The 21106-nt window shown below is 42.4% G+C and overlaps 1 protein-coding gene across 6 annotated transcripts in view; it reads right to left on the bottom strand.

Annotated features, from left to right (window-relative positions):
• LOC125895871 (BTB/POZ domain-containing protein KCTD1-like) overlaps window positions 1-21106 on the bottom strand; it is a 130752-nt gene that overhangs the window by 62421 nt on the left and 47225 nt on the right. For all 6 annotated transcript variants that reach the window (XR_007450219.1, XR_007450220.1, XR_007450218.1 and 3 more), the window contains exon 3: window positions 10660-10804. Coding sequence is in view for 3 of the 6 variants with exons in the window: in XM_049588045.1 (XP_049444002.1) it covers window positions 10660-10804 (145 nt within the window). In the remaining 3 variants the exon portion in view is untranslated. The remainder of the gene's footprint in view (window positions 1-10659; window positions 10805-21106) is intronic.

The raw sequence follows: 21106 nt of genomic DNA, 5'->3' as shown, positions 1-21106 counted from the left end.
TGCCCCAACCGGGACTCCATTGTTCTGCTGGGGACTTCAACGCTCATGTGGGCAATGACAGCGGGACCTGGAGGCGTGATTGGGAGGAACGGCCTGCCCGATCTGAACTCGAGTGGTGTTCAGTTATTGGACTTCTGTGCGGGTCGCAGTTTGGCCATAACTAACACCATGTTCAAACATAAGGATGTCCATCGGTGCACGTGGCACCAGGACAGCCTAGGTCGCAGGTCAATGATCGACTTTGTAGTCGTATCATTTGACCTGCGGCCATATGTTCTGGACACTCGGGTGAAGAGAGGAGCAGAGCTGTCAACTGATCACCACCTGGTGGTGAGTTGGATCAGATGGTGGGGGAAGACGCCGCGCAGACCTGGCAGGCCCAAACGAACAGTGAGGGTCTGCTGGGAACGCCTGGCGGAAGAACCTGTCCAGATGATCTTCAACTCCCACCTCCGGGAGAGCTTCAACCGCGTCCCGAGGGCGGAGGGGGACATTGAGTCCGAATGGACCTTGTACCGCTCTGCCATTGTTGAGGCGGTGGTTGCGAGCTGTGGCCGCAAGGCCGCTGGTGCCAGTCGTGGCGGTAATCAGGCTGAAGAAGGAGGCCTACCCAGCTAGCAATTTTTGGTTCTGAAAACATTCTGACAATGTTACCTATAATGTTGTTACAATGTTTTTAGCGGGAAGTTTTCTTTAAGTTCCCAGAATGTTCTTCCAGAACATTCTCTAAAAACATTCTAAAACTGTTTTGTAATAACCTTCTTAAAATGTTGAATGAAAATATTGCCATAACATTATACCATAATGTTTTAATGATGTTTTTAGCGGGAAGTTTTCTTTAAGTTCCCAGAATGTTCTGGAAAAACGTTCTATAAAAACATTCTAAAACTGTTTTGTGATAACCTTCTTAAAATGTTGGATGAAAATATTGCTTTAACATTATACCATAATGTTTTAATGATGTTTTTAGGGGTAAGTTTTCTTTAAGTTCCCAGAATGTTCTTCCAGAACATTCTCTAAAAACATTCTAAAACTGTTTTGTAATAACCTTCTTAAAATGTTGAATGAAAATATTGCCATAACATTATACCATAATGTTTTAATGATGTTTTTAGCGGGAAGTTTTCTTTAAGTTCCCAGAATGTTCTGGAAGAACGTTCTATAAAAACATTCTAAAACTGTTTTGTGATAACCTTCTTAAAATGTTGAATGAAAATATTGCTTTAACATTATACCATAATGTTTTAATGATGTTTTTAGGGGTAAGTTTTCTTTAAGTTCCCAGAATGTTCTGGAAGAATGTTCTATAAAAACATCCTAAAACTGTTTTGTAATAACCTTCTTAAAATGTTGAATGAAAATATTGCCATAACATTATACCATAATGTTTTAATGATGTTTTTAGGGGTAAGTTGTCTTTAAGTTCCCAGAATGTTCTGGAAGAATGTTCTATAAAAACATCCTAAAACTGTTTTGTAATAACCTTCTTAAAATGTTTAATGAAAATATTGCCATAACGTTATACCATAATGTTTTAATGATGTTTTTAGGGGTAAGTTTTCTTTAAGTTCCCAGAATGTTCTGGAAGAATGTTCTATAAAAACATCCTAAAACTGTTTTGTAATAACCTTCTTAAAATGTTGAATGAAAATGTTGCCATAACATTATACCATAATGTTTTAATGATGTTTTTAGTGGGAAGTTTTCTTTAAGTTCCCAGAATGTTCTGGAAGAACATTCTATAAAAACATTCTAAAACTGTTTTGTGATAACCTTCTTAAAATGTTACAAATGACTGCTACAACATTATACCTTAATGTTCTTTAAAATGTTTACAGCTGACAGTTTGAGAATGATACCACTTCAGGACTGGGTGACATGCTTTGAAAAAAAAAATCTATAAATGTTATGTTACAATATTTAAACAATGAAATATTATGACATCACCATTCAATTTCAAGATTAAAGTTTTCTGAGTGACCACTACTACTACTACTTCAAGATAGAATTGGAATATGAACCCATGTAAATGTTTCACAACACTCGTTTATTCAAAACACAGAAAGAGAACAAGTTACCTGAAACTGTACAACTGTGAGGAAAGAACTGACAAACACACTTTTTTGTGGAGCTGAAAAAACAAAACAAACTGCATCCACATGTTGCACAAAACGCACACAGCAGTGTTTCCCCTAGGATGGAGTTGTAGCAGCGGAGGTGAAGGACACGCATGAAAAATAATTTTTACACGCGTGAAACTTTTTTGTATGCTTGGAAAGCACAGCCTGCTGGAATGTTTCTGTGTATCTACTGGCACCAGAAGGGCTCTTTAGGACTACGTACATACAGTACATGTGTGCACAGTAATGAGCAGGTGAAATGTCTGTCTAGCTTATGTATGAGGTGTCTCAAGATTTAGGAACATACAATTGTATTCAATATAATAAATAGTGCTGCACGATTCGAAAACAAATGTGCGATTGCGATTATGGTGGACAATACTGTGATTTGCGATTGCGATTACAATATAATTACAATAAAATGTAATAAATAAATGGCATCATGAGTCTTTTAGCGTGATTCTGTGTTTCCTACATTATATTAGGGGGCACTGACCTGACATAGGTATTGTTATGGACAGACAGTGAGTCAATGCCCATCAACAGACTGAGCACAGTCAAACACGCTGCTCACACAGCAGCGCAGCACATCTGCAGATGACAATTAGCCTGTATGGCTAAATTTGGCACATTTACGTGACTTCAGTGATTATGTTAATTAATGTGCACTGTCCTTCTTAAATAAAATGAACACAAACTGTACACACAGCGGAGCGAGCCTGTGTTGTGTTCAGGCGTTGTCACGTAAATGACAAATTCCAGCACGCCATAGCACAGCACAGCAGAATGTCATGTGGGCCGAAACAGAGCAAAATTGCTCAATTTTTCAGTTGTTATGGAGTCCATGATTTCCCTGTGACACTTACAAATGTTTGCTTAACCGTGCTTGGATGTTGTTTTATGAGGATCTGGCGGCTTTCAGTTGTCTCATTGTCTTTAACGTTACACGGTTCGGCTTTCTCTCGCATGCACTCTTCCTACTTTTCTCTGTGCTGTGCTGTCTCAAGTGCTGATATAGATTGGTCGTGTTGCCGCGGGACGTGGCGACTTTAACTTTTACACTTGCACAGCGTCGCCGTACCTGAATCCAAAGTATCGCCATGTAACAGACGTTTTTTTCCGCTACTAATTCAGCCTGTTCATGGTCGAGCTCATGCTCTTCTTCAGCGTCTGTGTTGGTCACTGCTGCACGCCGGCTGCACGCACCAGGATAGCTTGTGGGCGTGATGTCAACAAACTCCACACACTACAGGAGAGGCAGTGACGTTCACAGGCACACACGTTAACATTTATTTAGCCTACATTAATCGCAAATCGCAGCCTTTTATGCGGTTATGTAATCGCACAGCCTGATATCGCGATTGCGATTGCGATTAGATTAATTGTGCAGCACTAATAATAAAGTAAAAGTCACTTGACATGCTGCTGTTTTGTGCTATGACCTATTTAAGTGTTGGAAGTTGTTATTTACGTGACAACGCCTGAACGCAACACAAGCTCTGTGTGAGTGCCGTGCTGAGCTGCTGTGCGAGCAGCGTGTCTGTCTGTGCGTAACAGCAGTCTGTTGGTGGTTATTTATACACTTTCCATTTCAATATCTTTGTCAGCTGACAAACTGCACCGGGCTCGGGGTCAGGTTTGGTCAGGAAAATGCGGCCCGAGCCGCTCTAGCGAGCTCACCTGTGTGTGTGGCGGAACTCCGCCGCGCGCCTGCATCAGAGCAGAAGAGCACGTTTTGAAATACATTTATTTTATCGATTAGTTATTGACATTTACTATTTTTAGCAACTTGCCCGATCGGGCAAGTGAGGTTACTAGTTTACATGCCCGACCGCGAGTTTTACTTGCCCCGGGCAATCGGGAAATCCTTATTGTTGAGCCCTGAATAGTAAAATATGCCACTCATTGCAGCCCTAGACGTCTGACAGAAATTTAAGTGTTGCCATTTAGACAATTGGGGGCCCATGTCGGAGTGAAGGGATGTCGGAATGGCGGTTGCTTCCCCAGCAGTGATAACATGCTTTCAGCCCAGCTAGCAGGGAACGTTCCCACAACATTGGCTAACATTCCCTACAGGTTCTGTTAAAGTTCTTAAGAAAACATTTTCTCTTTTTTTTTGAGAATATTCCTTGTTGTTTTTCTGTAACATCGTGGAAATGTTCTGTAGGTGAACATTCAGTAATCCATTAACTTAAGAACATCCTCAAAACATCCTAAGCATGTTTTAGACAAATATTCTACATTTGTCAATATATCACATTACAGAAATGTTTTGGAAAAGAACATTGCATAATCTGAAGTATCAATAACATCCTCAAAACATTTTCCAGATATTACGTCGAAAATGTTTTTAATGTCATATTACATAACATTGTGAAAACATTTTATAAATAACATTATGTAATCTGTTACCTAAACATTGTCCCAAAAATATTCTCAGAATGCTATAGGTAAAACGTTATTCCTTTGTTTATAAATGACATTACAGAAACATGCTATTTGTGATATGAGGCATCAGTAACATCCTGAAAATATTTTTACAATATTGCTTTAACAATATTCCTTCTTCATTATTGCATAACATTGTCAGAATGTTTTAAAATAACATATTGCAATCAGAGGCCATAATAACATCCTGAAAATGTTTTTAAAATTATTTTTCGAGAATGTCTTTACTTTGTTATTATGGAACATTGTGGTAATGTTTTATAGAGCAACATTCTATAATTTTTTAGCTCACAGACATCCCCAAAACATCCTTAGGATGTTACATCTAAAACATTCTATCTCTGTTACCATTCAACAACCCAGGAACATTATTTAAAATAATAAACATCATTATAATGTTATTTGAACATTAAATGAAAATGTTTTCTTAAGAACTTTAACAGAACCTGTAGGGAATGTTAGCCAATGTTGTGGGAACGTTCCCTGCTAGCTGGGCTACAGGGCATGGTTGGTCTGTGGGTCTCCGGAAGCAGCTGACGGGTACCGGCGGGCCAAGCGGAGTGTGGCGGCGGCGGCAGTCGTGGAGGCAAAAACTCGGGCGTGGGAGGAGTTCGGTGAGGCCATGGAGGAAGACTATCGATCGGCTCCAAAGAGGTTCTGGCAAACCGTCCGGCGCCTCAGGGGGGGAAGGCGGCAACTTGCTCACACTGTTTACAGTGGGGGCGGGGAGCTGCTGACGTCAACTGGGGACATTGTCGGGCGGTGGAAGGAATACTTTGAGGAGCTCCTCAATCCCACCAACACGTATTCCAGTGAGGAAACAGAGACGGGGGTCTCAGGGGCGGGTCATCCAATTTCTGGGGCAGAAGTCGCCGAGGTGGTGAAACAACTCCGAGGCGGCGGAGCCCCGGGGGTGGATGAGATTCGTCCCGGATATCTCAAGGCTCTGGATGTTGTAGGGCTGTCTTGGCTGACACGCCTCTGCAACATTGCGTGGACATCGGGGGCAGTGCCTCTGGAGTGGCAGACGGGTGGTGGTCCCCATTTTCAAGAAAGGGGACCAGAGGGTGTGTCCAACTACAGGGGATCACACTCCTCAGCCTACCCGGTAAGGTCTACTCCAGGGTGCTGGAGAAGAGGGTCCGGTCGATAGTTGAACCTCGGATCGAGGAGGAGCAATGTGGTTTTCGTCCCGGACGCGGAACCGTGGACCAGCTCTTTACCCTCGCCAGGGTGCTGGAGGGGGCATGGGAGTTCGCCCAACCAGTCCACATGTGTTTTGTGGATTTGGAGAAGGCTTACGACCGTGTCCCCAGGGGCATCCTGTGGGGGGTGCTCCGGGAGTATGGGGTGGGTGGCCCCTTGCTAAGGGCCATCCAGTCCCTGTACCACAGGAGCATGAGTCTGGTTCGCGTGGCTGGCAGTAAGTCGGACCTGTTCCCGGTGAGGGTTGGACTCCGCCAGGGCTGCCCTTTGTCACCGGTTCTGTTCATAACTTTTATGGACAGAATTTCTAGGCGCAGCCGAGTGGTGGAGGGTGTCAGGTTCAGTGATGGGAGAATCTCGTCCCTGCTTTTTGCGGATGACGTGGTCCTCCTAGCTCCATCGAACAGTGACCTCCAGCTCTCACTGGGGCGGTTCGCAGCCGAGTGTGAAGCGGATGGGATGAGAATCAGCACCTCCAAGTCCGAGGCCATGGTCCTCAGCCGGAAAAGGGTGGACTGCCCACTCCAGGTCAGGGGGGAGGTCCTTCCTCAGGTGGAGGAGTTTAAGTATCTCGGGATCTTGTTCACGAGTGAGGGTAGGATGGAGCGGGAGATTGACAGGCGGATTGGGGCAGCGTCAGCAGTGATGCGGGCGCTTAACCGGTCCGTTGTGGTGAAAAGGGAGCTTGGCCAGAAAGTGAAGCTCTCGATTTACCGGTCGATCTTCGTTCCAACCCTCACCTATGGTCACAAGCTCTGGGTAGTGACCGAAAGAATGAGATCACGAATACAAGCGGCCGAAATGAGTTTCCTCCGCAGGGTGGCTGGGCTCAGCCTTAGGGATAGGGTGAGGAGCTCAGACATTCGGGAGGGACTCGGAGTAGAGCCGCTGCTCCTCCACATCGAGAGGAGCCAGTTGACGTGGTTCGGGCATCTGGTAAGGATGCCTTCCGGATGCCTCCCTTGGGAGGTGTTTCGGGCATGTCCAACCGGGAGGAGACCTCGGGGACCCCCAGGACACGCTGGAGGGACTACATCACCCGGCTGGCCTGGGAACGCCTTGGGGTTCCCGCGGAAGAGCTGATGGAAGTGGCTGGGGAGGGGACTGTCTGGGCTTCCTTGCTCCTGCTGCCCCCGCGACCCGGACCCGGATAAGCGGAGGATGACGACGACGACGACGACAAATTTAAAATCCTACTGTTAACTTATAAAGCTCTAAATGGTCAAGCTCCGTCATATCTTAGAGAGCTCATAGTGCCTTATTATCCCACCAGAACACTGCGCTCTGAGAACGCAGGGTTACTCGTGGTCCCTAAAGTCTCCAAAAGTAGATCAGGAGCCAGAGCCTTTAGCTATCAGGCTCCTCTCCTGTGGAATCATCTTCCTGTTACGGTCCAGGAGGCAGACACCATCTTCACATTTAAGACTAGACTTAAGACTTTCCTCTTTGATAAAGCTTATAGTTAGGGCTGGCTCAGGCTTGCCCTGTACCAGCCCCTAGTTAGGCTGACTTAGGCCTAGTCTGCCGGAGGACCCCCCTATAATACACCGGGCACCTTCTCTTCTTCTCCTCTCTCTCTCTCTCTCTCTCTCTCTCGTATTCTATTACTGCATCTTGCTAACTCGGCCATTCTGGATGTCACTAACTCGGCTTCTTCTCCGGAGCCTTTGTGCTCCACTGTCTCTCAGATTAACTCATGTGCTGCTGCCGTGGTCCTGCCAGATGCCTCCTGCTGCTGCTGCCATCATTAGTCATTAGTCATACTTCTACTGTTATTATACACGACTATTGTCATACATGTATACTGCCAGATATTAATACATACTTTCAACATATTGTACCACAGTAGCCAGAACTATAACTATAATATTATTACTTTCAATAATGTTGTTGTAAGCTACTGTCATTACCTGCATCTCTCTCTCTCTCTCTCTCTCTCTCTCTCTCTCTCATTGTGTCATGTGGATTACTGTTAATTTGTTATGCTGATCTGTTCTGTACGACATCTATTGCACGTCTGTCCGTCCTGGAAGAGGGATCCCTCCTCAGTTGCTCTTCCTGAGGTTTCTACCGTTCTTTTTTCCCCGTTAAAGGGGTTTTTTTGGGGAGTTTTTCCTTATCCGCTGCGAGGGTCATAAGGACAGAGGGATGTCGTATGCTGTAAAGCCCTGTGAGGCAAATTGTGATTTGTGATATTGGGCTGTATAAATAAAATTGATTGATTGATTGATTGATTGAATAGCACTGTTTCAGCTAATTTCTGCTCACTTTTGATGACTTCCGAGTCTGTTTTCCTCTGCTGAATGAAACCATGGCGACACGAAATGCGGATACCTTATTGGTGTAGCACGATCACGTGACAGCCGTGCCACCACTCACGAACCAAAGGTCATTACGCTCAGGCAGAACTGATCATTACGCTCAGACGGAATAAGTGCCGAATTACGACCCCGATCACAGGACTCTTGCAGGGTTATGAGCTATGAACTCCTGCTCATTAGCTGAACATGTATCGATCTTTTTTATGAAGTAAAGATCGTGTAGTCCCCAGATGTCGGAACGAGATGAAACGATAACTGTGTTCACCTTACAGCCTACAATAGACACAATTTCAAACAAACAGTTTGCAAATTGCCTTCACTATAAATCGCAGCATTGACAGACAAACACTTGTCTTTATCTGGACACATTTTCCCCACCAATACAACGTGCTAACGTTTTTAGCACAAGTCTATGCCATTTTCTATTGCATAAATTAGCCTAGCGACGAGCAGAGATTTCCTCTGTTCATATGAAGCCAGGATAAATCCTGAAGTATAAATCCCTAAAGGATATATCACACACAAGACTTAAAATGCTATTTTAGTGGAGGCTTTACTGTCTTCACAATTTATTGTTTCTTATCTGTGAAATACAAGTAAATACAAGCTTTGTTTCCACTGAGGGAAAAGGTATCAGTATACAGAAACAGACAGGAGGTCTGCATCACCGCGATGCTGAAGGCGCTTGCACATGACCAGCATTAAAAATCTCTTGATGCCCGCTGTGCCATTGTTTTCCTATGGAAGCTGGTGTAACGCTGACATTGGGGTACTTTTCAACTTCGGCGTCGCATCACACCCCCATTTTCACAGGTAACTTAGCCTGTCCCTCCCATCACAGCAAATAATGGATTAATCCTGAAAAGCTATTGATGTAGCACTTTTCTCCTTATGAAAGTAACACCGCGATTATTCAACCAATGAGAATTTGGTCAGACGAGAGCATATCGACCAAATAATCGACCAGGAGACTACAGCCCTAGTAATCTCAAAACAGTCCAACAGGAGAATGGAGCGGAGAAGCACACTACTCAGGTACAGTAAGGGAGGGGCTCTCCGAGCAGGGAGAGAGTGTGAGTGAGCTTTGTGCTGCCGGTGAGCTGGGAGTTGGAGCTACTGAGTAAGTGAGTGAGTGAATCGTTCGTTTCCTGTAGCCTTCTCCCACTGGGCTAATACAGATTAACGCATTAACTTGATATATTTACACAAATGCAGTTAACAATTGCACAATAGTCACATGTTGTCTGGTCTCCTCTTTGCAGTTAGCTTGCGGTAGCTGGGGTGAGTCAGTGAACAAGTTAAGAGAGAGAGAGGACTTGTAGCAAAGACCGCATCTGAGCAAGTGAGTGACACATTCGTTTTGTGTGGAGCCTGTGATACAGCTCAGGGCAGGGAAGGGGAGGGTGAGTTGAATTGAAACAAGGACCAGCGTAACTGCACCGGTCCAATAAATAATGGCCACGCATCATACAGATGTGTTTTTCTGATTTATTGCCGCCTTTCTTTCATCAGACACTGTGAAAACTACAAAAAATAAAACATATAAAACCAATGAGTCAAAATATACATGTCAGTCATTTTGTCATTTTGTCATTTTCTCTTTAGCAAGTGTCTATAATTAGACACCCCCAAACAATTAAGTCTATCATGCTTAACATCTGTTAAGATGTTAAGCATAACAGATCCCAGTCTGTGAACATATATAGCAACAAAAAATATCAAAAGTATATACAAAAGGCATTTCAACAATATTATGCACAAATATGACACAATCAAAGGTACATTACCGTGTGCGCCTCTTGAACCATGCAGAACATTGTTAATTTAGGCCGTAGTACTCTATTCCTCTGCAGTCACATTTGGCTCTTCTCTCTGCAGGCATGTTGTCTCTCTCTCTCTGCTGTCTATTGTTTCCTGACCCATAATGCATCAGGTGTGCCCTTCACTAAACTCTGTTCATTTGGCCTGTGACACTCAACATCAAAATATAACTTGCATTCAAAAGCATTGGATTTTTGAACCAAAAATTATTTTTGAAGTAGTGTATTTTAGTCCAGTTATAAATTAAAGTTACCCTTTTAAACAACTTATTACATTTTACATTTTAACACATTTTACTGACTGTATGAATTCAAACATTGATTAAATTATTACTGAAAAATATAAAATAAACATTTTAATGAAATCTCTGTAAAAACTGTCTCTCAGACAGTTACAACCAGAGTTGTATCTTTTTCCGCAGGGCTAATACAGCGATTAGCTTGATATATTTACACAAATGCAGTTAGAATAACAGTTGCATGGCCTGGTCTCCTCCTTGCAGTTTGCCAAAGCTGCTCAAGTATTAACTATATGGAAAGTTATCACAGTAAAGAAAACATGACTTACATTGTGTCTCAAAGCAGTTCTCAGGATAGTTTCTGTAAGTGTGACAACAGTTAAAACCTTTCCTCTGACAGTCTGGACAGTTCGTTTGTTTTTTGGTGTCCCTGTGATTTGGGGCTGTTCAGATACACTGCAAAGATTAACTGTGGTAGTACCTGATCAAAGCTCTACACACTCACTTTGAAGTCTGCAGGGATGAGGAGTTTGGAGGTCCGGAGGAAATTAAGTATGTAGCGGAACATTGGGCCGTCTCGATCAATGAAGTAGTGCTGCTTAAGACTGTCCAACACTATGGGCTCCGTTCCATCAAACAGACGACCAATCCTGCCAGAAACAGTAGAGACCAAAAGAGAGAGGCCTCTTCATCAAATACTGACCAAATGTTGGGTAAGCTGTCATGTCTGCTGGCCACAGATAATAAAAAAAATATACTGCAGCAGCTGAATGTTCAGGCCTTTTTGACACTTTAATGTATTTGGTATGGTAATAGAGATGCTGCAGCAGCCTTTACTTCCCACCATCCAAAGCTGTATTCTGACATCAGTTGATAGTGTAAATACAGATGCTTTTCCTCTCTTTTACTGGGGCATGGCACTATGAGCATGTCTGCTATCTGAAATGAAAACAGCCTCTCAGTTTAGTGAGACTTTGGAACGTTTGCTTAACAGTGGCCGCTGTTAAGCATTAACAAGATAATGGCACATTCAGTTCTCCCTCATTGATAAAGATTCCCTTGAGTCTCTTTACAGAGCTAATCATCATTAGGCAAGCTGACTGAGAGTGGATGGAATGAGACCAAACAGGATCAAAGCACAAAAGAGACAGGAATGCATATGGGGGTGGTGTAGTGGTATCTATTCAAAATTAAAATATCTAGAAATTCTTCATATCTCTAAAATCTATACAACCTGAGCTAAAAGGCTATTTAAGTCAATATACCATAATGATTGATAAAAAAAAATACATAAATAAAAATTTGACATTTTATAATTGTATTGTAATTGTATAATTGTATAAAATGAAAAGGCAAAATTCATTTTTATAAGCACAGTGAAAAGGTGTGATAGATTCATTATTTATTACTCTGGCGCCACCCAGTGGTTTCATGTGATTATACACCACACCTCACAAAGCCCGATGACATCATTATGGGTGTAAAGTGTGATGACACAAGCATGATGATTGCTGCAAAAATGAATGTTCTATGTGATTTTGATTTTAGATTGATATATACGGGATTATGCAAAGAACAACCTCCCATGGCCATTGCAGGGAAATGCTGGGATAATTACAGTGAAACATTATGTTTGTGTAACAGAGTTAAAGTGTTAGTGATTCTACTAACACTTTCTATCATCATTGAAGGTGCACTGCGTTTAATTTATTATTATTTACCTACCTGTACAATATTAAGTTATTTACTACATTATTTTGTTACTTTTTATTATGATTTATGAGTTACAAACTCTTATTTATCTGTGGGGGCTTGAACGCCATACGCCCCGTTTCCAGGCAACAGTCTGCTGTCAGAAGGACTCGTTGTAGGTTGACTTGTACTGAGCCCTGTTAATATAACTTTATTTTTCACGGGTAAAAAGGCACTTTATTTATTTACATGTGAAGATATGTTCCAGACAACAACTGCTGTATGGAGATAGATTTGTTTCATAATTATGTGTGTGAACAGACCGACAATCTGTGTGCAAATGTGTAATCTGTAAATATAAAACATCTTCCACAAATACAAAAACAGATTTGTAAACTAGGGGTGACCCCGAATAGTCGGTGATTCGGTGATTCTGTGATTCTGTGATTCGATTTGGAGAAGTCTGATTCGACTGCAGTCTTGCCGTCGAATCATCGCAAAATGTGGTTATGAAACAAGACCGTATCATTTTAACTACATGGGGGTGCTCACTGCTGCTGAATATCTTGATTTGACATAGAATGTATTTGTTTTCTAGTAATTCATGATATATAACCTATTTTGATACAAACATCAGCCTAATTTCTGTTAATAAAAAACTGAAAATGACGCGTGCATTTAATCAGTAGGTATAATCATTACTACGCATGAATAAATCACCCAGTTGCTCAATCCAAATAAACTGAGGTGAGTGAGTGCGCTGCAGGACCATCAGAACAGCATTGAGGCATACGGTGATTTAAAGTTAAAGTTAAAGTCCCACTGATCATCACACTCCTGAGTGTGTGAAATTTGTTCTCCGCATTTGACCCATCCCCTGAGGATGGCAGCGGTGCCGTGCTCGGGAATCATGTGGTGATGATTTACTTTGGCGGAGTGCATAAACACACACTTTGAAGGAGGTATGTGCTCTCAAATCAAACTTTTTTGAAGGATTATTCGTTTGCCTTAAGTGTCTTGAAACGAATTTCACCGCTGATTGTTTTCTTAATAGACTCTGATTTTTTATTTGGCTACTTTTTGTCCGACGATTGAGAGCGGTGATACACGGTCCGTGTGGATGAACTTGTATGAACCTGAGTTGATTAATGAAGTAACTTGACGTAAGAAAGAAGGAAAACTGTTTTAGTTTTACTTTTATTATTATCTTATTATGCCTACTGAGGAATTAAATTTGTTTATTTGGGTGTTTTAGCTCTTTTTTCTGGAGCGGAAACTGACGCAAATGAGCTCATTAATCAATGAAGGGGAAAACAACATGATTCGATGATTAGTTGGCTAAAGTTAAAATCTGTCAAATCAGATTCGACTATGAAAATTCTTAACTCAGTTTTTATTTGTGAATCTAAAAAACATTTGTGGATCTCAGTTCTACACGTGTGGATACTCGTGTCACTCGGCCATCTTCGGATAGCACGTGATCACCCAGCTGATGACGTCATGTCCGCATGTCAAAGTAAAAGCACGCAGTCTTTCTATGACCTGTTTTTTTTTTCTTTCTAAATAACCAGCGATAAGTAATGTGCATTCATTGTTTTATGTTAATGTCATACAGTGAGTATTAGTGTGTGTTTATTTGTTCTATGTATATTATCTGGCACACACTTTTGTATTCATTTCGGTTTGAGTATGAAAGGCACAACGATGCTAGTGGGAAACGTTCAGTTCTCCAAAGTGGAGGCTTGGCTGCTCCTTCAGTTGGCAGTTATCAGCCAACGCATCCTTTATATTTTTCATTTATTCTTTCGAGTAGGTTTAAAGTCACAAAGCACTGCGCATCTTATTATTAGTGTACTCTTACTTGTTGTTACTTGTTGTAGCCAACCTGCTACCACCATCTACTGGTCATAGTGTTTTTGTGTCATCATGACTTATTACTCTATTGAAACTAGAAAACTCAGCAGTTAGAACATAGACTGCATGGGTTAGATCAGATGTAGGTACACTTATATTTTGCATTTTTATCCATTCTTATGAATACAAATATATTTTATGAATAGCTGTATTTGTTTTCTATTATTGTTTAACGATAAAATGGTCGGGCGGCACGGTGGTGTGGTGGTTAGCACTCTCGCCTCACAGCAAGAGGGTTGCCGGTTCGATCCCGGGAGTGGGAGCCCTTCTGTGTGGAGTTTGCATGTTCTCCCCATGTCAGCGTGGGTTCTCTCCGGGCACTCCGGCTTCCTCCCACAGTCCAAAGACATGCAGATTGGGGACTAGGTTAATTGGTAACTCTAAATTGTCCGTAGGTGTGAATGTGAGCGTGAATGGTTGTTTGTCTCTATGTATCAGCCCTGCGATAGTCTGGCGACCTGTCCAGGGTGTACCCTGCCTCTCGCCCGATGTAGCTGGGATAGGCTCCAGCCCCCCCGCGACCCTCAAGAGGATGAAGCAGTTAGAAGATGAATGAATGAATGACAAAATGGTCTTTTAAATGCTGTGCTGAAAATGTCTAAATCTTAAACCCAATAATTTTCTACTGATTACACTAGCATCGAAAGCTTGTGGAGAGATGTCTGGATGTCAGTCATCAGCATCTTCTACCGTGGCCCTCTTTACAGGTTGGATGGATGGAAGCTTAGCGCAATCTACATATCAGCAATGAACAATAAAACTACAATACGACATTTCGAAACAAAAAGGGCTACCAACACCAACAGCTGTTCTGTCAAAGACCTTAACCATGCCACTTGTCATATCATATCATGACGTCATCAGCTGGGTGATCACGTGCTATCCGAAGATGGCCGAGTGATACGAGTGCATTTTTGTTCGGACCAGCGGAGAGTTTGTTTCAAAACTGTGTGTATGTAAAAAGCAAATCCACATGCGTAGAACTGAGATCCACAAATGTTTTTTTAGATTCACTTATAAAATCTGAGTTCACAAATGCCTGTCCGAAAGTTGTAAATGTTAGGAAGATATTCACAAATGCTTTTCATTTATTTGCAAATTAATTTAATGTATTCACAGATATTTTTTTTTGGTAGCACTTTATAATACAGCCCGTGTTTTACGACGTAACTCCCCGTGTCTTACGGCGTAACTCCCCGTGTCTTACGACGTAACTCCCCGTGTCTTATGGCATAACTTCCCGTGTCTTACGGCATAACTTCCCGTGTCTTACGGCATAACTTCCCGTGTCTTACGGCATAACTCCCCGTGTCTTACCATATACTTATTAGGACTTTCATGGTAACTCTCTGACATCTACATGGCATTTTAGAGGAACCTGTTGTGTAGTTTTGCTTGTCTTACAGTAGACCTGCTGGGGTCTTACAGTGGAACTGCTACTGTCTTATGCTGTCACTCCCAGTGTCTTATAATGGAACTTCATGCGTCTTACCTTGCACTTACTGGGACTTCCCGGGTGACTCTCTGACATCTACCATGACATTTTGGGGGAGCCTATATGGTTTAGTTTCACTTATGACTTACAGTGTAACTCGCTATGTCTTACAGTAAAACGTCTTACAGTCCAACTCCTTTTGTCTTACCATGTAGGCCTACTTATTAAAACTTATAACTATAAAATCAGATATGATTTACAGTTTTAAAATACACGAAAATCATACTGCAATATGTAACCTGTTTAATCACACAATGACAACTTCAGAGTTATAAAATATCTTTATTCTTTACCACGCAGACACTTACATGCTAAGTGCCCAAGACTTCCCCTGTAAGTACCAGGGACCGGGCTGTATTGTAAAGTGCACACTGTTCACCCTTCCTTACCATGCAGGTACCTAGTACTTACACTCTAAGCACCCGAGACTTCTGCTGTACCTACCAGGGACTTTCCCTGTAATTACCAGAGACCTACACTGTACTTATCAGGGACCGGGCTGTATTGTAAAGTGCACACTGTTCACCCTTCCTTACCATGCAGGTACCTGGTACTTACACTCTAAGCACCCGAGACTGTTTATTTACCAGTATGCACTTTGCCTGGTACCAGGTACCTGCATGGTAAGGAAGGGTGAACAGTGTGCAATTTATAATACAGCCCGCTCCCTGATAAGTACAGTGTAGGTCTCTGGTAATTACAGGGAAAGTCCCTGGTAGGTACAGCAGAAGTCTCGGGTGCTTAGAGTGTAAGTACCAGGTACCTGCATGGTAAGGAAGGGTGAACAGTGTGCACTTTACAATACAGCCCAGTCCCTGGTACTTACAGGGGAAGTCTTGGGCACTTAGCATGTAAGTACCGGGTGTCTGCGTGGTAAAGATATTTTATAACTCTGAAGTTGTCATTGTGTGATTAAACAGGTTACATATTGCAGTATGATTTTCGTGTATTTTAAAACTGTAAATCATATCTGATTTTATAGTTATAAGTTTTAATAAGTAGGCCTACATGGTAAGACAAAAGGAGTTGGACTGTAAGACGTTTTACTGTAAGACATAGCGAGTTACACTGTAAGTCATAAGTGAAACTAAACCATATAGGCTCCCCCAAAATGTCATGGTAGATGTCAGAGAGTCACCCGGGAAGTCCCAGTAAGTGCAAGGTAAGACGCATGAAGTTCCATTATAAGACACTGGGAGTGACAGCATAAGACAGTAGCAGTTCCACTGTAAGACCCCGGCAGGTCTTAGAGGAGTTACGCCATAAGACACGGGGAGTTACGTCGTAAAACACGGGCTGTATTATAAAGTGCTACTTTTTTTTTTATATGTGGAATTTGTTTGTGTATTTGCAGATATACTTGAAAAATATTTTTGTGAGTTCACAAATCTTTTTTTGTATTTGTGGAAGGTGTTTTATATTTACAGATTACACATTTACACACAGAATGTTGATCTGTTCGCACACATAATTATGAAACAAATCTATCTCCATACTGCCATAGACGTTGGAACTAGGGGCCTCCCCCCGATCAGCCTCCCTACCCACTGCATTACACTTTAAAAAAATAAAGAATCTGAATTTAAACTCAATTTGTCTGACTTACATTTATCTCTTTCATATCATTAATACATAGATCTATGCTTCAGGTGGAGCGGCGTTTTGATCAGGAGGGACTCCGCGTAGCTGCAGGGTGAGAGCAGGCAGTTCTTGAGGCGGCTCAGGGGAAACGAGTTGATGTGGGTTCCCCGGAACTGACCCCCTTTCCATGAGAGCAGCTAATAGAGCTTATAAGGTCCAAAAAATCCAGCCCGAGCCCGTGCATGTTATGTCTGGGACTGGCCCAGCCCGTCCAATTAACTGCAATTATGGGCCCGAGCCCGATTTAAACCCGACATTTTTCAATAAGTTGGCTGTTATAATTAACCACAATTCTTGTTATTTGAATGACAGAAATATAGGATCTTAATGAATGGCGCAACACGGAAGCATGATTATGTAATAAAACAGGTGTTTATTTTAAGATCCAGGTGAAGGGCTGTGCATATGCACAATGTTCCAACAGGGGACAGCCCTCCATTCCGAAAACCTGCCGTTCCGAATCACCCCCACTCCGAAATTGATTTTCAAGTCCATATCGAGTTTCCTGCATCAAACACTGCCGCCCGCTCTCCAGCCGCACTCGCACAATTCTGAATTTTGTCGTACTACAAAAGCTTGAAATGAATGTAAATTGTTTTTTATTTAAAATATGTCACTGTCTTCATTTATAATGTATAATTTCGCTAGCAGCAAACACATTTAAACGAGACGCCTGTCAAGTCTTTTTACGTGCGCTGTCCGTGGTACTGAAATCCTCATTGCAGCTGCTACTCCTGCTGACAGCAGACCGGGGGAGAAAAAAAGACATTTCTTTGCTCTGTGCTTCCAGAAAATAACCAGAGTTAGGGTAAGAAAGACCAACGGCCTGTACAGCAGTACCACTGTGTTTGCCAGGGCATATCAGGCTATGTGATTATGGTTTAACACATTGGAGCAATTTCATACAATTTCGGACATTTAACATGATAAACTAATTTCAATTCAACATGGTCATTTGCTTAGAGGATTCAGCTGAAGCATAATGAGTGTTATATGTCATTAAGATGAAGTATTTGCTTGTTTTGTGGTTAATTATGCACATGATCCGTTTGACCCCATCACGCGTCCCTGCAGACAGGGGCAAAAGGATCAATGTGCAGCCTCTGTTTGCTTTGTGTCCGTCTCGTTCATTCAAACTTTGTAAACACGGTTGGGATTTGCAGGGGACATATGTATGCTGCTCACTATAAAATGTGTTTCCCTCTCTGTGCAGAGAGGGAAATATTAAAAAGTGATCCGTTCATCCCGGCTTTGGCCCGCAGGCCGGGTCGGGCCGGGCTCGGGCTCGGGCAGAGAATCTACGCTCTAGCGGCTAAGCCTTGAGCTGGACATACTGAGGGATGTGTGTAGGGGACGAGAAGTTAGCACCATCCAGGATGTTGTGTCCATTCTGCAAACCTTGCACCCCCAAACTCCCTCCATGCTGTCGGAGGTGGAGAAGCTCATTAAGCTCTGTCCGGCCCTGCCCATATCTGTTGCGGCATCCGAGTGCTCTTTCTCAGCCTTGCACAGGCTGAAAACTTGGCTGTGCAACATCATGACACAGGAGAGACTAAAACATTTGGCCATTATGAACGCTCACAGTGACCTCATGGATGAAAGTGATGTCTCGACCCAGCTTAAAATCTTCATCAGTAGGTCAACTGAGAGAAAGTTGGAAATGCATGAAATCCCTGAGTCAGGAGCGCAGACTTTTCTTTTTTCATTCAAGGTTACAAATAATGCTGTTATGTTCCTTAAATGGCTTGATTTAGTTATCAAAGTTTCATTTTCTTCACAATAAAGATGCCGCGTTCATACATTCTAGTTCTCTTATAACGGCATGTTATTATAAAATAATCAAATCAAATCAAATTCTTAATCATTGATAAGTGTGCGTGCTTCCCCCGCCCCTCCCAACAAAAATCCCGTCCCCCCTCTCAGAAAATAGTTCTGACGTCCATGCATACTGCTACCTAACTGTTCAGTAACTTTGCTATCTTAAAGTGCAACTTGCAGGTTACATTTTTTAAAAATATATACATAACCTTGTCTGAAAATTACCATATGAGAAGTTAATTCAGAATTTATTACGGTTTACACGACATAAGGGCACAAATTCAGAGGAAAAAGTGGCTCTTTTTTAGCTCCTCTTCTAAAAACGCTTTTTTTTCAACATTGCCTGATACTACGTCACGAGAGGGACTCTGCATCCTTGACTCTGCCTCTGTCCAATGCGCAGTAGTAGGTGGTTGTGAGTCTGAGCGGTAGTAAACTTGTGAGTTAGTATTTTTTTGGTTGTTAACAGTGCATTTCACCATTTGTGATTATACCGAATTATTGTGTTTGTGCAGGTTGCACAAACTCGAGTCTGTCAGGACATTGAGTCCACCGTTTTCCGGACAGAAAAAGGTGTGGAGTTAGTTTTCGTGCTTGGGTGCGTTTTGTGCAGGTGAAGAGGTGCGATTTCATGGCTTAATCTGTGACCAAAATGCGGTCGTGTGCAGCCGCAGCGCTTATTTTGGACAGGGGGATTATGTTCCTGGTGGAGCCTGCCTGCCCTTGCACATACCCCTGAGCCCGAGCCCCATGGCCCCAGAGCTGTTTGTGGCTCAGGTCTCCGAGCCTCAGGGGTATGTGCGGGGCATGCGGGCTCAGCGGAGAGGGAGGCCTCCGTGTTTGAGACGGGAGCGGGCGGTGTGAGGGTTGACGGGCAGTGTGAGGCATGTTATGTCTGGTCTGGGGGTCAGATTCTCCACCAGAGCCCAGAAGGCATCCACCTCCCTGCAGCACATACTCTCCACAGCTGAGGACATGGGCTGGCAGTTCCCACACAATCACCTAACATACAAAAAAATTATCAGGAAATCTTTGTATCTCTCTCTCTCTCTCTCTCTCTCTTCCCTGTGGACGTCAATACACCATAATGCGGCGTTATAACACGCATAGCAAGATACGTCTGATACAAGCTGATATTTGCGCATTAGTTTCTGTTATGGGTAAGTAGCATTAGTTATCCAATACTGGCAGAACTATTGGTAGCTTTGTTATAACCTAATACGTGACGGCAAACTTAATGTTGTGATGTGAACACAGCGTTAGACATCGTTAGCTAACGCTGGTCGCTCACCAAGACACCTGCCCAGTTCTCCACTGGTTCTCCTCACACCACAGCTCTATTTCTCTCCTGTGGCCGTTATTTCTCCTAACCTTGATCTGTTCCTGGTCTCTTTGACGCCTAGCAGGCTCATAATTATAAGCCTGTGGGCCGTCATATGTATATGAATGTACATTTTCAACCTCTTCAGTCTCAAAATTAGTACTGGGATCCATTTTATTAATGTTACACTCAATTGAACTCGGCCAGACTCCCTTACGCTATGTCACTTCCGGTTAGTGGGTTTTTAGATGCGGAAGCAAAATTCTCTCACAAAAACGACCCCAAAAGTCAGTGTAGTGTGTGTGTATATGTTTTTGTTTTTTTGTTTTAATCGAGTTTCTACATCATTTTCCTACACATTTATTCACCATGGTCTCCAACCTGCAAGCTGGGATTTAAGGTTAGTGTGTGGCTAATCCTAGCAGCGTAACTGTTTAACAGATAGTGACATTCATGAATTTTATTTTGTTTCAGTTTACGCTTGATCCTGATCTGTGGCTGTGAGACCCAGTCGAAAGATATTTTTTCTGTGTTCATTGTCAGATTTATGCCAATAAAGCGGCATCAGAGTCTGACAGTGACTGTCCTTGTCATCTGTGAAACGACACAACGTATGTGATGTGATGTGTACTAAACCGCTACATTTGCATGGCACCTCAGTTAAGGTAATGTGAGGTCATGATGTGATGATGCAGAAGACAGAAGCCTTAGCTTTCTGCTGCAAAACAAAACAAAACAAAACAACACAAAACAAAACAAAAACAAAGACAACAAAAAAAAATGTTCTAGCTATTATGGTTCTTTTTTGAGATCTATCAGTATGGGTGTTTGTTTTTAAAGAGAACATCTGCTAATATCGAAGTACTTTGGTTGCACGTTAATTTACCACATTTACAACCTCTGCTGGTAGGATGTTACAGTCCCCAAGTGCAAAGTTTATCAATTTGGATAAACTGTGTGAACTATAAAGTGTGTGATCTTGATAGATAAATTAATTTTTTGGGAGAGTTAAACATTGACTGGAATTCTGCACTGTGCATTTAAACAGAAGCTACATGCTACAACCAACGC

Source organism: Epinephelus fuscoguttatus, linkage group LG10 (genome assembly GCF_011397635.1).
Source record: "Epinephelus fuscoguttatus linkage group LG10, E.fuscoguttatus.final_Chr_v1".
NCBI lineage: Eukaryota > Metazoa > Chordata > Actinopteri > Perciformes > Serranidae > Epinephelus > Epinephelus fuscoguttatus.
The sequence above is the reverse complement of the archived record's forward strand: the minus strand, read 5'-3'. Positions and strand labels throughout refer to the sequence as shown.